We start from the raw sequence: 15,165 nt of genomic DNA, 5'->3' as shown, positions 1-15,165 counted from the left end.
CAATACAATTTGGTTTGACGACATGACTCCAAACTATTCCAGTATTGTCTGTGTTGAGTGGCAGTCCCAGGTGTGAATCTGAAGCTTTATCCAACACTTCTATATCGGAATCGCTGGCTCAGGGCCAATGAAGTCATGTGATGCTCCAGTGCGAGCTTACTCATCAGATAATTCATTTTCAGCGATGGAAGAATGGCCAGGTACCCATACAAGGTGAACAGCGTTTGTTGAATTCAGCTCCTCGATTTGAGTTCGACAAGCGATAACTATCTTCGACCTGGAGTTGGCCGAAGCAAGTGCTTTAATAGCAGCCTGGCTATCTGAACAGAAGTAACTTTGATAGTTTTTTAGCGAGTTTTCTCAATATTTTTACATGTAACAGTATTTCCCCGAGTTTTATATTTTTAAAACAAGTACTGGGGTATCAGTTCTCAATTGCAATTAAAAGATTCGATGATCTGAAATATTTTGGATAACTTTTAGTTTTTCATATAATCGAAAATCAGATTTTCATTTTGGGGTAACTTTGATAATGCCCTAAAAACACATTAAATCTCAAAAAATAATCACAGATTGAAATATTAGGAGTATGAACATGATGAGAGAAGGCGTGTGGAATATATTAGAGAGAATTTTTATATAAAAAAATGATTTTTTACTAAATTCTGCATATAAAAATGAGTTTGTGGAGTATTGAGTGCAAAACACAATAAATTTAGCTATCAAAAATCATTATCTTTGTAATAATAAATGCTTAACGGTACATCAACATAAGATTACATGCTATTCATGGTTAGTTTTCTTTTTTTGGGTAGTTTTTTAAAGTTTTATTAACAAATTTTGAACAACACATATTTATCTACATGAAATTACAAGGGCATTGCATACTTTTAGGCGTTTACCAATGTATGGAGAAAAATATCCCAATTTACAAAATTGCTTCCATTTCGTAAAAACACACTTCGTTAAGAGATTCAAGGCCAGATTTGGAATCTACTATGATGAATCTATCGAGAATAATAGTCCATTCATTGAAAAAATAGTTTTAACGAAGTCGTATAGCTGATTGTTTGAAGGGGTTGACAAATGACAAAAATATCAACAATTTTTATGTTTTGTCCAAAAATTTGTATATAAACTAGATTTTAATAAAAATACGTCTAAGATGACCTTCCATATGTATAGAATTGATTTACGTTTACCATTTTTTTAACTGGTTGAAGGAATCATAGTTATAAGATAAAATATACAATGCCTGCCGCACTATCAAAGTTACCCGCATTATCAAAGATACCCCGTTTTACGGTATATTACTTTGCCCATTACGTGCTGCTGAAGTGCTGATTGCACTCCGCACATAAGAGCAAAGATTTCGGCCTGAAAAACGGTACAGTGTCTACCAAGTGAATAAGACTGATACAGCCTTAGCTCACGAGAATAAACACCAGCACCTGCTCGACCTTCGAGAAGGGAGCCATCAGTGTAACATACGATGCCGTCTGAAATACTTCTTTCCAGATAACCAGATGTCCACTCTTCCCGGGAAGGGAATTTCGTGGAAAATGTCCTATATGGAAAATTACAAGCAATTGTAAGATCACTTGGAGCAAGGGCAATTTTGTCCCAATTCACCAAAAGTGGAAACAACGAGGTGTGTGTTGAACTGCGGTTCACAGGAGTTTCCTCTAGTAGACCGAGTACCCGTAACCGGTAAGTGCAAGAAAGGGCTTCTTGTTTGAGATGAATGTGTAGTGGGGCAACGTCAAAGAGAACTTCTAACGCTGCCGTAGGAGTTGAAGAGAACGCTCCAGACATCGCCATTAAGCACATCCTTTGGAGACGACCTAATTTTGATTGGACCGTTCTCACTTCACCCTTTTGCCACCACACAAGACATCCATAAGCCAATATTGGCCGAACCACAGTTGTGTAAATCCATTTGATATACTTGGGTTTAAGACCCCAAGTTGTACCAAAAGTACGCCGGCATTGCCCGAAGGCCATACAAGCTTTCTTGATTCTGAACTCAATGTGAGGTGTCCAGGAAAGCTTGGAATCAAGAATGACTCCAACGTACTTTACCTGTTCAGTCACATCGATTTCAGAATCAAAGAGACGCAAAGGTCGAACGCCATTACGGTTTCGTCTTTCCGTGAAAAGAACAATAGATGTTTTACTCGGATTAACCGAAAGGCCATATTGGCGACACCAACCCTCAACTACCTGAAGGGCGTTTTGCATCAGGTCGAAAAGGGTGCTGATGCACATACCAACTAACAATGTTAGGTAGTCGTCGGCAAAACCATAAGTAGGAAAACCGCTATTATTGAGTTGCCTCAATAGCGTATCTGCTACGAGATTCCACAAAAGCGGTGATAAGACTCCCCTTGGGGGCATCCACAAACACTCAATTTCCTAATCCCTGCTAGACGCAATGTCGAGAAGAGATAACGGTTTTTGAGCATTTGGTGAATCCAATTGGAAATCATTGGAGATATACCATGACTCCGTGCGGCTTCCAATATGGCATCGAAAGGCACGTTGTCAAAGGCACCCTCGATATCTAAGAAAACACCCAAACAAGATTGCTTTTGAGCGAATGCTTTCTCGATATCGTAAACAACCTTGTGTAAAAGAGTCACAGTGGACTTACCAGATTGGTAGGCATGTTGGTTCACATGAAGAGGCACGTTGGCCAGATGAACATCACGGATATGATGATCCACAATGCGTTCTAAGCATTTCAGAAGAAAAGAGGTCAAACTGATAGGTCTGAAACTCTTTGCTTCTTCATACGACGCACGACCCACTTTCGGAATAAACTTTACAGTAATATCCCTCCAGGATTTGGGAATATACCCTGTAGCAAAACTGCAAACAAGTAGTTTTTTCAAAACATGTTTGAAATAATCAAATCCCTTCTGAAGCAAAATAGGATAAATCCCATCTGCCCCAGGAGATTTGAAAGGAGCAAAGCTATTAAGAGCCCACTCAATCGATTCTATAGTTACAATACTCCGAGCCGAAGCTAAAGAATCATAACTACAAGAAAAGACATCAGGATCATCCGAAGATGTAATATCCACACATCCAGGGAAGTGTGTGCTGAATAAGCATTCCAGAACTTCCTCATCAGAGGAAGTCAGATCGCCATTTGGCAAACGAAGTTCGTTCACCCGGAAATCCTTAGATTTCGCAAGGATTTTGTTTAACCGACTGACTTCACTCAAGCTGGAAACATTTGTACAAAGGTTTTTCCAGCCGGATCGTTCAGCAGACCGGAGAGCTTTCCTGTAGGCCTTGCGACCCGACCTGAAAGCCTCCGAACCAGCCGAACGTCGTCTGTTCCAACTCTTTCTACATTGCTTCCTGAGTTTCGCCAGATCAGAGTTCCACCAAGGGGTTCCTTTTGTGATCTTCACAGACCGTAGAGGGCATGCTTCTTCAAAAGCTTCCATGATGAAGGTCGTTGTAGTATCAACGGCATCATCTAAATCACTTGGAGTGTCAATGGATGGTGAATATCCATGAAATTTGGCTGCAACCAAATCAGTATAAAGATCCCAGTTTGTTGACCGAGGATTCCTGAAACGCAATGTTTGCGAAGTAACATTTAAATGTTCAAAAAAGATATAGCGATGGTCAGATAAAGATTCTTCATCTGACACATGCCAATTGGTCAGCTCGTGACTAATTCTGCTAGAGCAAAGCGTTATATCTAACACTTCCTCTCTAGCAGATACCATGAAGGTTGGGCGGTTGCCTATGTTAAGTAATGCAAGATCTGTACTACTTAAGTACTCCATCAAACTGGAGCCTCTCAAGTTAATGTCTGAGCTGCCCCAGATTATATGGTGAGCATTAGCATCACTGCCAACAATTAGCGGAAGGCCTTTTGAAGTGCAGTATGCGATGACTTGTTTGAAAGCATCCGTAGGGGATGGTTCATCATGTGGTAAATACACAGAACAATAGACGTATTTCCTGTTGAGGTTTCCAACAGATACATCAATTGTGATAGCACATACATCTCTGGTGGTTAGTTCAGAGATGAGTGTAGCAACTATTGCGTTGTTGACAAGCACACAGGCTCGAGGCATGACACGCGAGTTTGCCATTTCATGTTTACTGAAAGTGGCAAACACCGGGTTCACAAGGTTTCCTAGATAGAAATTTCCCTTACGAAAGTAAGGTTCTTGTACCAAGGCCACTTGGGCTGTACCATTTTGCATAAGTCTGCAAAGATTGATCGTTGCTGTTCTTTTATGCTGAAGATTGATCTGAGCTATCCTAACCGTAGCCACTACCCAAACTAGGTAAGATTAAACTCTTCGCAACAGCAGCACAACAAAGAACAGCAACAATAAAACCAAATCGGTATCGATTGGAAAACGCCAAAGGCGAGGATACACAGAATACACTGTGTAAATCGCATAATGCGAAACCATATAGGTGAAAATTTAAACTAATTAACAACATCTTCATAATCCCGCCCTTATTTAGCCTCAAGTGAGACTAAAGAAGGGCAGCTGATTGTCTCGGAGAAACACAAGGTCCACTGCACCATTGCTCCGGTTAGCGCAGTAAGGGCTACATACTGTGGAGGGCGCCCTGGTACTCCACAGGCTCCGTTAGCGGTTAGGTTTTTATTAGACCCCCCTAGCCATTCATTCCTAGGCACGGTAAACATAAAGCCGCATCACACCATGAATTAGGGGTCACCTGTTGGTGGATTCTTACCACCGGAACAGGCGGTCCGTAGTGTTATTCTTAGCCAATTGAGACAATCGCTACCGACACTACACAGCTATCTAGGCTGATCGAGAAAAGAAGTTAATATTGATGATCAACTTCATACGGACTCGAACAGCCGACAATCCATGGCCAATTAGTCTTGTAGAGGCTTTGAGAACCGTTATAAAACAAAATGCCTTTTATTTTGGTTTTATGATGGTTCTATGAACCTCTTCTAGTTTTTCACCAGATGCGGCATGAACGCGCAGGTAGGAAGGGAGGGAATGTACAGACCGGTAATCGTGTGAAACAGCCTGCACGCCGTATCGATGATAACGGCCAGGGATGAAACCTTGCAGTCTCCCGTGGCATGGTAGTCCGAAGCACCTTCTTCCCCCGCAAAGATATCCACAAAGCTACCTGGAGATCACCCAACCATCAAACAGAAAACCAAATCGCCCACGTTCTAATCGACGGTAAATTCTTCTCGGATATAACCAATATCCGCACATACCGCAGTGCGAATATAGATTCGGATCACTACTTAGTCGCTGTATGCATGCGCTCAAAACTTTCGACAGTTATCACCACGCGTCGAAGTCGAACGCCGTGGCTCAACATCGAGCAGCTGCGTAACGTAGAAGTGGCTCAAGACTACGCGCAGCAGTTAGCAGTGGCCCTACCAACGGAAGAGCAGCTTGGTGCAGCTACACTTGAAGGTGGCTGGAGGGACATCCGATCCGCCATAGGTAGTACCTCGGCTACAGCACTAGGCTTCGCGACGCCGAATCACAGAAACGACTGGTACGACGGTGAATGTGAACAGCTGAAAAACGAGAAGAATGCAGCATGGGCGAGAATGCTGCAACACCGTACGAGAGCGAATGAGGCACGCTACAAACAGGCGCGGAACAGGCAGAACTCAGTCTTCCGGATGAAGAAGCGCCAGCAGGAAGAACGAGATCGCGAAGCGATGGAAGAGCTGTACCGCGCTAAGGACACACGAAAGTTGTACGAGAAGCTGAACCGCTCACGCAGAAGCTTTGTTCCACAAGCCGACACGCGCCGAGATAATCACGGAAATATTCTCACGAGCGAGCGTGAGGTGGTCGAGAGGTGTCGGCAGCATTGCGAAGAGCACCTCAATGGCGACGTTGCAAGTACCGAAGGTGGCGTGGTAACAGATTTTGGAGTATGTGCACTAGTATGGGACAAATATCAAATCCTCGCTCCAGTCGACTTTTCAGATCCCATTTAGGTCCCATATGAACTGTGCAAAATTTCATCTCAATCGGTGAAACTATAATTTAGCGCAAGCGGTTCAAAGTTTTCATATGATTTACTATGGGAAATGTTACACTTTCAGATAAAAAATCCCAGAGGTCGTCCCTTGTCTCCTTAATTCAAATCGATCAATGTTTCTTGTAGAAAAATCAATTATGAAACTTTCCTTCGAAGACCGCAAAACAATTGGATGCTTGTGGAAAAAGTTATTGATTTATTACCGATTAGTGATCCAATGATCGGCTTTTTGTTTTGTTTTCTTAGCAGCACTGTAGCTGCTGCCTTGCTGCTGCTGATTCTGGGGGTGGTGATGCCTCCCGCCACCCCATGCAACAACGGCAGCAGCAGTGCTGCTGATAAAATAAAATAAAAAGCCGTTCGTTGGATCACTAATCGGTAATAAATCAATAACTTTTTCCACAAGCATCCAATTGTTTTGCGGTCTTCGAAGGAAAGTTTCATAATTGATTTTTCTACAAGAAACATTGATCGATTTGAATTAAGGAGACAAGGGACGACCTCTGGGATTTTTTGTTTGAATGTGTAACTTTTCCCATAGTAAATCCTATGAAAACTTTGAACCGCTTGCGCTAAATTATAGTTTCACCGATTGCGCTGAAATTTTGTACAGTTCATATGGGACCTAAATGGGATCTAAAAAGTCGACTGGAGCGAGGATTTATTTTTTCCATACAAGCGTGTACCATACTAATGTGCACAGGACGAAAATACGGAGGAGAAGAACTGATGAGAGCAATGCACTGGGTCATTACCAAGATTTCGGAGGAGGAAGTATTACCGGAGGAATGGATGGAAGGTATCGTGTGTCCCATCTACAAAAAGGGCGATAAGTTGGATTGCGGGAACTACCGCGCGATCACACTACTGACTACAAGATACTCTCTCAAATTTTATGCCGCCGTCTATCACCGATTGCAAGAGAGTTCGTGGGACAATATCAGGCTGGATTCATGGGTGAACGCGCTACAACCGACCAGATGTTCACCATACGCCAGATGTTGCAGAAATGCCGCGAATACAACGTGCCCACACATCACTTGTTCATCGATTTTAAATCGGCGTATGATACAATCGATCGAGAACAGGTATGGCAGATTATGCACGAATACGGATTCCCGGATAAACTGATACGACTGATGAAGGCGATGATGGATCGAGTGATGTGCGTAGTCCGAGTATCAGGGACACTCTCGAGTCCCTTCGAATCTCGCAGAGGGTTACGGCAAGGTGATGATCTTTCGTGCTTGCTGTTCAACATTGCTTTAGAGGGTGTAATTAGGAGAGCAGGGATAAACACGAGTGGAACGATTTGCACGAAGTCCGTTCAACTGCTTGGTTTCGCTGATATTATTGCTCGTAAATTTGAGACGATGGCGGAAACGTACGTTCGACTAAAGAGTGAAGCTAGGTGAATCGGATTAGTCATTAATGTGTCGAAGACAAAGTACATGATGGCAAAGGGCTCCAGGGAGGAATCAGCGCGCCCGCCACCCCGAATTTATATCGACGGCGATGAACTCGAGGCGGTTGAAGAATTCCTGTACTTGGGCTCACTGGTGACCGTCGACAACGACACCAGCAGAGAAATTCAGAGGCGCATTGTGGTAGGAAATCGTACTTATTTTGGACTCCGCAGAACTGTACGATCGAATAAAGTTTGCCGTAACACGAAGTTAACTACCTAAAAAACGCTGATTAGACCCGTCGTCCTCTATGGGCACGAAACATGAACCCTACGTGCAGAGGACCAACGCGCCCTTGGAGTTTTCGAACAGAAGGTGTTGCGTACCATCTACGGCGGAGTGCAGATGGAAGACGGGACTTGAAGAAGGCGAATGAACCACGAGCTGCATTAGCTGCTTAGAGAACCAACCATCGTCCACACCGCGAAAATCGGGAGGCTACGGTGGGCGTGTCACGGTCACGGTCAGGATGTCGGATAGCAACCCGACTAAAATGGTTCTCGAGAGTCATCCAACCGGTACAAGCAGACGTGGTGCGCAGCGAGCTAGGTGGGTCGACCAAGTGGAGGACGATCTGCGGATCCTACGCAGAGTGTGGAACTAGAGATAACCAGCCATGGACCGAGTGGAATGGAGACGGCTACTATGTACAGCAGAGGCCACCTCGGCCTTAACCTGATCGTTAAGGTAAGGTAAATAATCCTTAACCACTAGGCTAACTGGAGACCCCCCTCATGGCGGTTATGTCGGTTCGATAGCTGGCTTTGGCGTTGTTGTAGTGCTCCCGCAACTGTATATTTTTGTCGATGGAGACTCCTTGGACTTTTACGGTTTTCCAATGCGTGATTCTTTGCCCATCGATAGCAATGGCCTGATTGACGATGTGCTTCTTGAATCTGCAAAGTATCCCCTGATTTTTTTTGCTGTCGACAGTGTGCAGCCCACCTATTCGGCCCATCTTGCGACTACGCTGATCGCCGTTTAGGCCTTGATGTGGTCCATCCGGAGTGTTAACTATGACTACCAGAAGAATATCATCGGCGTAGATGAAGGCGGTTTCCTCGGGCGTTCCAGAAATTTCCTGATAAAAGTCAGGAATCACGCTGAATATTCACTCGACGAGCTATTGGAGGTCTGGGGATATCCAGGTTCAAATGCCAGGTCGTAAGGTTCAAGCTTTTCATGGAGCCGTCTTCGGTTGACAATCGGTCGAAAATTGGAGGGGTCCCTGCCCGAGTAGCACACATGTTCTACAAAGGTCTATGCAACTCTTATATGACCAAATTCAGTCTTATAGGAGTCACATAAACTTGTATAGAACTTGTGTGCTACGAGGGTGGTCTAATAGTTGGTCTTGAGGATCGGCCCAACAAACGTTTTCACTGTACAAACTACTCTTATGCAAACTTAAGCTTAACAAACTGTTATTCAGCTAGTTTTCTTACTTGGGCGGTACCACGATTCTTCAGTCTTGCGGGAAGGAACCCTCTCGCCACATACTGTTGATCAGTTTCGGCAAGTTATTCTGGCGGAGTACTTGGCTAGAAGGATTCCTGGGGAAATTCACGATGGAGTATCTGCAGGAGTCCCTAAAAGTCCCTAGAAGTTGCTAGAGGAGTCTGTATGAGAACCCCCAGAACAATCCCGAAGAAATTTCCTAGGGAAAATCCAGAGGAAGTTCTCAGAGCAATCTTTGGGAAATTTGTATAGGATATCTTAAGGTCATTTCTACACAAATACTTTGTTGATCATTTTCTAGAATAGTCCTCCAGGAATTTAGAGTAAGGAACAAAGAAATGTATGTAGGGCAAACCAGCCTAAACTGCATTGATAGAGTAAAATGGCCCAACTCATAAAATCATTCCTGAATGTGAGTGGTGCCAAAATACACTGTGGTGCATAATTGATCGGACAAACGCCGATTTTCATACAAAATGGCCAAGTTTAAGATGCTGTAACAATGGTTTGCTTTGTTGGATTGAGCTCAATTTTTGACACGAAACTACAAATATGCTGAATTTTGTGTATACAAAGTATAAAATGTTTTCGTTCACAGGTCTGGGCGTGGCAAGGCGTTGAAAAAATTGCAAAAGTGATCGGACAGCGGCACGCGTGTAAATCAAAGGGGTACCGCTGTCCGATCACTTTTGCAATATTTTCAACGCCTTGCCACGCCCAGACCTGTGAACGAAAACATTTTATACTTTGTATGCACAAAATTCAGCATATTTGTAGTTCCGTGTCAAAAATTGAGCTCAATCCAACAAAGCAAACCATAGTTACAGCATGTTAAACTTGGCCATTTTGTATGAAAATCGGCGTTTGTCCGATCAATTATGCACCACAGTGTATGTTTGCACAAAAAATCCTTTTAGTAACCCATGGAAAATCTTCCCTGTGAAAAATATTGTTTAGTTGTTGTTACCACTCCGAATCCCTAACAAAGAGGTTTTTTATGATTGAAAACGATGAAAGTTTGAAAATGACATCTTACCCCACCATCATTGCTAGGGTATGCAATTTGAGAAATCTGGATTCTATTCGCAAAAGTTTTCAAATAAGTTCCTTAAAAAAAGCTTTGAAGTAATACCTGATATCATATCTTCTTATTCTAAGAAAAAAATCTCTAAAAATTTGTTCCACAAAATATTTGAAAGTTTAAGAAAGAAAAGTTTTCATGTGACTAAATCAAACAAGTTGCTGGAATTGAAAGCATAGTAATTTGGGTCCCTAAACTCCACGCAAGAACCTTCTTCATATTCTACTGTCCCATCTCGTGCTGCTGAGACAAAACGTCCTCGAAGGTACCGAATCCAAGAGCGTATCGCATGTACGGTAACCCTTACGGTGACGAACCGCGAGCGCGCATAGCATTGTTATTATTGTTGCTGTTGCTTTTGTTGTTGCTGTTGTTGTCACTACTCAGTTACCACGCTCATGACAACACTTATCCAATATGTATATAAAAGACGATCGAATTATAATCCCCAGTCACAGAACAATACTGATGCACACAGTCTTGGCTCGTCTTGTCAACGGACGAGTTCGATTTTTTGAGTACCGCTGACGACGACGACGATAACGCCGCCGCCGACGCCACCGCCATCACAAATAAAAAAATCGCGATCTCGATTCCCACGACGCAAAATTTCGCGGTCGCTAATACGTTCGATCCAATAGACGCGTTTTCTTGATTTGTTACTCTTTAAGAACGATTAACCGGTACGCAGGCTCGGAATTCTGACGACAAAATGCAGTTACTCTTGCTGATCAGTTTGATATCGTTGGTGAGAATTGCAGTGGCAGTTCCGGCGGCACGAAACGGAAGCTGTAATTGTGGTAGGTGTTGATTGTCAGTGAAGACGATGGGGAAGTACTGAGTCGGATCAGGTGATCCGAAAGTGATATTTAAAATTATGCTTACACGGCGGCTGAAGAATACTGGGGCTTTCGTGGTTCAGTTGGTGAACTTACTAAGTCCCTTCTGAAGGGCTTGAATCCAGATCCAGTAGAATACTTTTTCGGGTTGAAACATTTCGCGACAATCTTGGGTCTAAAATCTTTGATCCTTCTATACAAACACACAAACGTATAATATCAATGGCAGCAATTAGTGAAAACCCCCGAAAGTGCTCTTAGAATACAAAGGTCACAGGCAGACTCTACCTAGATAGGTGTGTAATTCCAAAGAGATGAAAATCGAAGAGAAGATGCAAAATATAGGGCACATGTGTTGCACATTTGACGCAGTTGCAGTATGCAGAAATCGAAAGTGAAAGGTTAACAATGTAAACAACATACAGTGCAAGCCGGTCAGTGATGTCAAAAGGGGGCGGAGATGGGTAAGGTAGCAATGTAAATTGAAACTGCTTTAATGGCGAAGAAAAACTGTGAAAAGTGTATATTCGAGGGATGCGATGGAGAGTTTGTTACAAAAAAAAAGTACTGACAGTGTAAGATATTTCCAAAACCGAAAACCACGACTTTCATGTTTGTTCTTAACTGTGCAATAACAAAAATAATTAAGCGAAAACTTATTTCAAAGCTTTCAATAAAACAAATTTTAAGCTGATCGATATGAAAATTAATGTGCCAAAAAACATCACTTGGAACACTCCGAATGATTACATAGGGTGACATTGGGTATTATCGGCAGGTTTGTTCTCTTCGTCATGGGGGTTTTTGACAGCCAACTTGCCTGAAACTTGTCCATATAATTCATATTGGTTGGAAAGGATTTGAGGCCAACTTTGAGTTTAATAGGTTTAAAAAAAAAACCCCAAGACGAAGAGAACAAAACGGCCGAGAATATGTAATTTTCCCTATGTCGATCAGAATTACTCAAATTTTTATAAAATTCTTAAGGTTTACGGGTTTACCTCGATTTTGTGAACCCTCGTACTCTAACTTTATGGACATTTTGCTTCGACTTTACAGACACTTTTTTCTGTTTAGTTTTGTGTAATGACCGGTAATGTAAAATAAAAAGGAGACATTCCTCAAATACAAATAACGAACGACCGAGTACGTTCATAGTCAGATTAGAACTGATCTTTATTTCCACTTCCCAACTCAGACAAGAGAACCCCTCTCAGAGGGTTCGGCGGTTTTACCGAGTGGGCTAGCCACTACAGTTCTTTCCCCTTTAGATTCAATTATAAACAATTATTTGTGTTAATTCTACGTTAACTTGGACAAAATATACAATGTTCACAGTTTTGACAACTTAAGAAAGAACTAACATTTTACAAATTGCAATCAACATATTTCAAAGCCAAACCATCTTCAAGCATTAAACGGTTACAGAACACCTCGCATAATACAATACTAACGTCTACTTAATACTGGTCATAATTAGAATCATGAAGCTGACTTCTTAATCACTAGACTCTTGGAAGACATTAATATAATACTTGAAACCCGGCATGACATGTAAATCTGTGTCCAAGTAGAACAGGAACCGCCAACGAAGCCTACACCAAATCACCGAAGGACCGGTTTGCTTCATTGTCCTGCTTCATCTCCGTAATTCCGTCATCACTGGTCCGCAATCGACTGCCGTTCGCAGAATTTCATCTTCCAGCTTTTCCCGTTCTGCGTTCTGTCTAAATCCTGCTTTATCTTCATCCGTCCTGCAACGATAGTCCCGGCTTCGACTGTGGTTCTTGCTCTTGTCGTCTATAGTGAGACTTTTCTTCTTGTTGACGAAGTATCCAAATAACCAACTTTTTCAGCTCGCACCCGATGCGTTGAGGGAAATTGTAACCATTCGCTTCCCTCCGTGACATCCACTGTTTTCTGTGGCAAAAACTAAACGCAACCACAAAAGCGCAAAAAACAACAATAACGTATTGCTGGTCAAAACATTGCGTAACATACAAAATTTACTTTTAAGCTCATTCAGCTCTTTCCTTTCATTTAGCAAAATGTCATCACATGCCAAAATGACGCACGCATACTCAAGTACCGATTTTACCACTCCAGGGCCACAGTTGATCATCAAATGGAGAAACAATCGGCATTTTCGATTTGTGTTGGAGATAAAACAAAAATGGTCTTCAAAAATTTCCATCTTTTATTACTTAAATTGGAAGATAACAAACTGAAGACAACAAAAACTACCATTCACTATTGAAAACAAAAGTAGGAATAAAATGCGCTTCTTTTTCATAAAAATAAAATAAAATGGTGAGCGTAAAAAATGAAGTAAAAACTGGGCTGTTGAACGCCTTGCTACACCACAAAAATAAAAGAAGAACTTGAGTACTAGCATTTTTATGGACCAATTAGTACTGAAACATTTGACATAAAATATTGAAACGTCCAAAGGAAACACTGTTAACCAAAAAAAAACAAAAATCACGCCAAAAGTATACAAATACAAGGGGTCGTGAAAAATACGAATTTAAAAATTACACGCACGAATAAAAAATCACTGCAAATAAACGTAAAAAAAACTCAATTACCGGCGGTCGTTAAAAAATGCTGGATTTACAAGTGCGGTATCCACAAAATAATATAAAAATCACGCAAACAATTTTCATACACAAACACTAGCAAACAAAACGTTAACAAAGATTACTAGCACGCTCATCGCAACAAAAAACTTGCCCAAAAATCACGCCAAAAGGTAATACCTACGGTCGTGAAACGCATAGCAAGTTATAACATTTCTCCTCGTCGACAACTGTAATGACCGGTAATGTAAAATAAAAAGGAGACATTCCTCAAATACAAATAACGAACGACCGAGTACGTTCATAGTCAGATTAGAACTGATCTTTATTTCCACTTCCCAACTCAGACAAGAGAACCCCTCTCAGAGGGTTCGGCGGTTTTACCGAGTGGGCTAGCCACTACATTTTGTTTCGAATTTAAAGGCACTTTTCTTTGTCATATTTTCATTATGTTTGACCGCTGTAAAACATTGAACATATTTTATATAATTTCTGTACTTCTATTCTACATTTCAATAATACAGTACAGTTTCCTATAACTCTCCTCCACCCACTTAATGAAAGTTATCTTAAGATCTACAGGGGGTGGCCAAAATGTTTGGGATAGGGAAATTTTTTTTTCTCACATAAAACAGTTCAACATGCTATAACTATTTATTTATTTATTTATTCACTTTACATCAACAGACAACTTTTTCCCAATGATGGTTAAAACTATTTGATACTACCAACTATAACAACAGATAACACAAACACAAAATCACTATTCGTCAGCATTTATACAAAATATCACAGAAAAATTACGTCTGATTGTTGCACGAGACAAATTAAAATCGAAACCGGTTGCTGCCCTATTGAACACTCGAAGAGCACCATGAATAGCGATATTCTGGCCGTAGTCGGTTCGTTGGAGCGGTAATCTCAGCATATAATTGTTTCGTAACGCTCTTGGACGGACGTTCAAATCAACTGCCGCCAGAATTGCTGGGCAGTCTGTTCTTCCTCGTATTGTGTCAGCCACAAACATTGCCCTGGCGATATTTCGGCGCGCCTGGAGAGTTTCCAACTGGATCAAACGACATCTACTCTCATAGCTCGGTAATCTAAACGGATCCTGCCATGGAAGTCGACGGAGAGCAAAACGTAAGAAGCGGCGCTGAACCGATTCGATCCTGTCCATACCGTTCTGGTGATACGGATACCAGACGACCGAGCAGTACTCTAGGGATGAGCGGACGAGCGAACAGTACAGCGACTTGAGGCAATGTATGTTGCTGAAATTCTTGGCGATGCGAAAAACAAAACCCATTGTTCTGGAGGCTTTTTCTACTACGTACGATACATGTTGTTTGAATGTCAGCTGAGTGTCAAGGATTACTCCCAAATCCTTCACATGGTCGACACGTTGAATTTCACAGCCATTAAGCTTATACGAGATGATGATCGGCTGGCGAATGTGGTAAAAAGACATTACGGAACATTTGTTTGGATTAACGACCATGCCATTCAAATCGCACCAATCCGCGAAAATATTGAGCTCTTCCTGAAGACGTATTGCATCATAAACAGAGCAAATCTTCAAGTAGATTTTCAAATCGTCCGCGAATGATAGTTTAGGGCCTTTAATTGCGTAGTTGACGTCGTTGAAATATAGCAGAAAAAGTAGTGGCCCCAGATGGCTACCTTGTGGGATACCAGATGGAGCC

The 15,165-nt window shown here is 41.9% G+C and overlaps 1 protein-coding gene across 1 annotated transcript in view; it reads left to right on the top strand.

The window, feature by feature from the left end:
• The first annotated feature begins 10,215 nt into the window (after window positions 1-10,215).
• Window positions 10,216-15,165, top strand: part of LOC109430379 (trypsin 3A1) — a 44,715-nt gene continuing 39,765 nt past the window's right edge. The window contains exon 1 of the mRNA XM_019706441.2: window positions 10,216-10,841. Coding sequence (XP_019561986.1) covers window positions 10,754-10,841 — 88 coding nt within the window. The 5' untranslated portion in view covers window positions 10,216-10,753. The remainder of the gene's footprint in view (window positions 10,842-15,165) is intronic.

This window comes from Aedes albopictus, chromosome 1 (assembly GCF_035046485.1).
Source record: "Aedes albopictus strain Foshan chromosome 1, AalbF5, whole genome shotgun sequence".
Lineage (NCBI taxonomy): Eukaryota > Metazoa > Arthropoda > Insecta > Diptera > Culicidae > Aedes > Aedes albopictus.
This window is presented reverse-complemented; position numbering and strand designations above follow the sequence as displayed.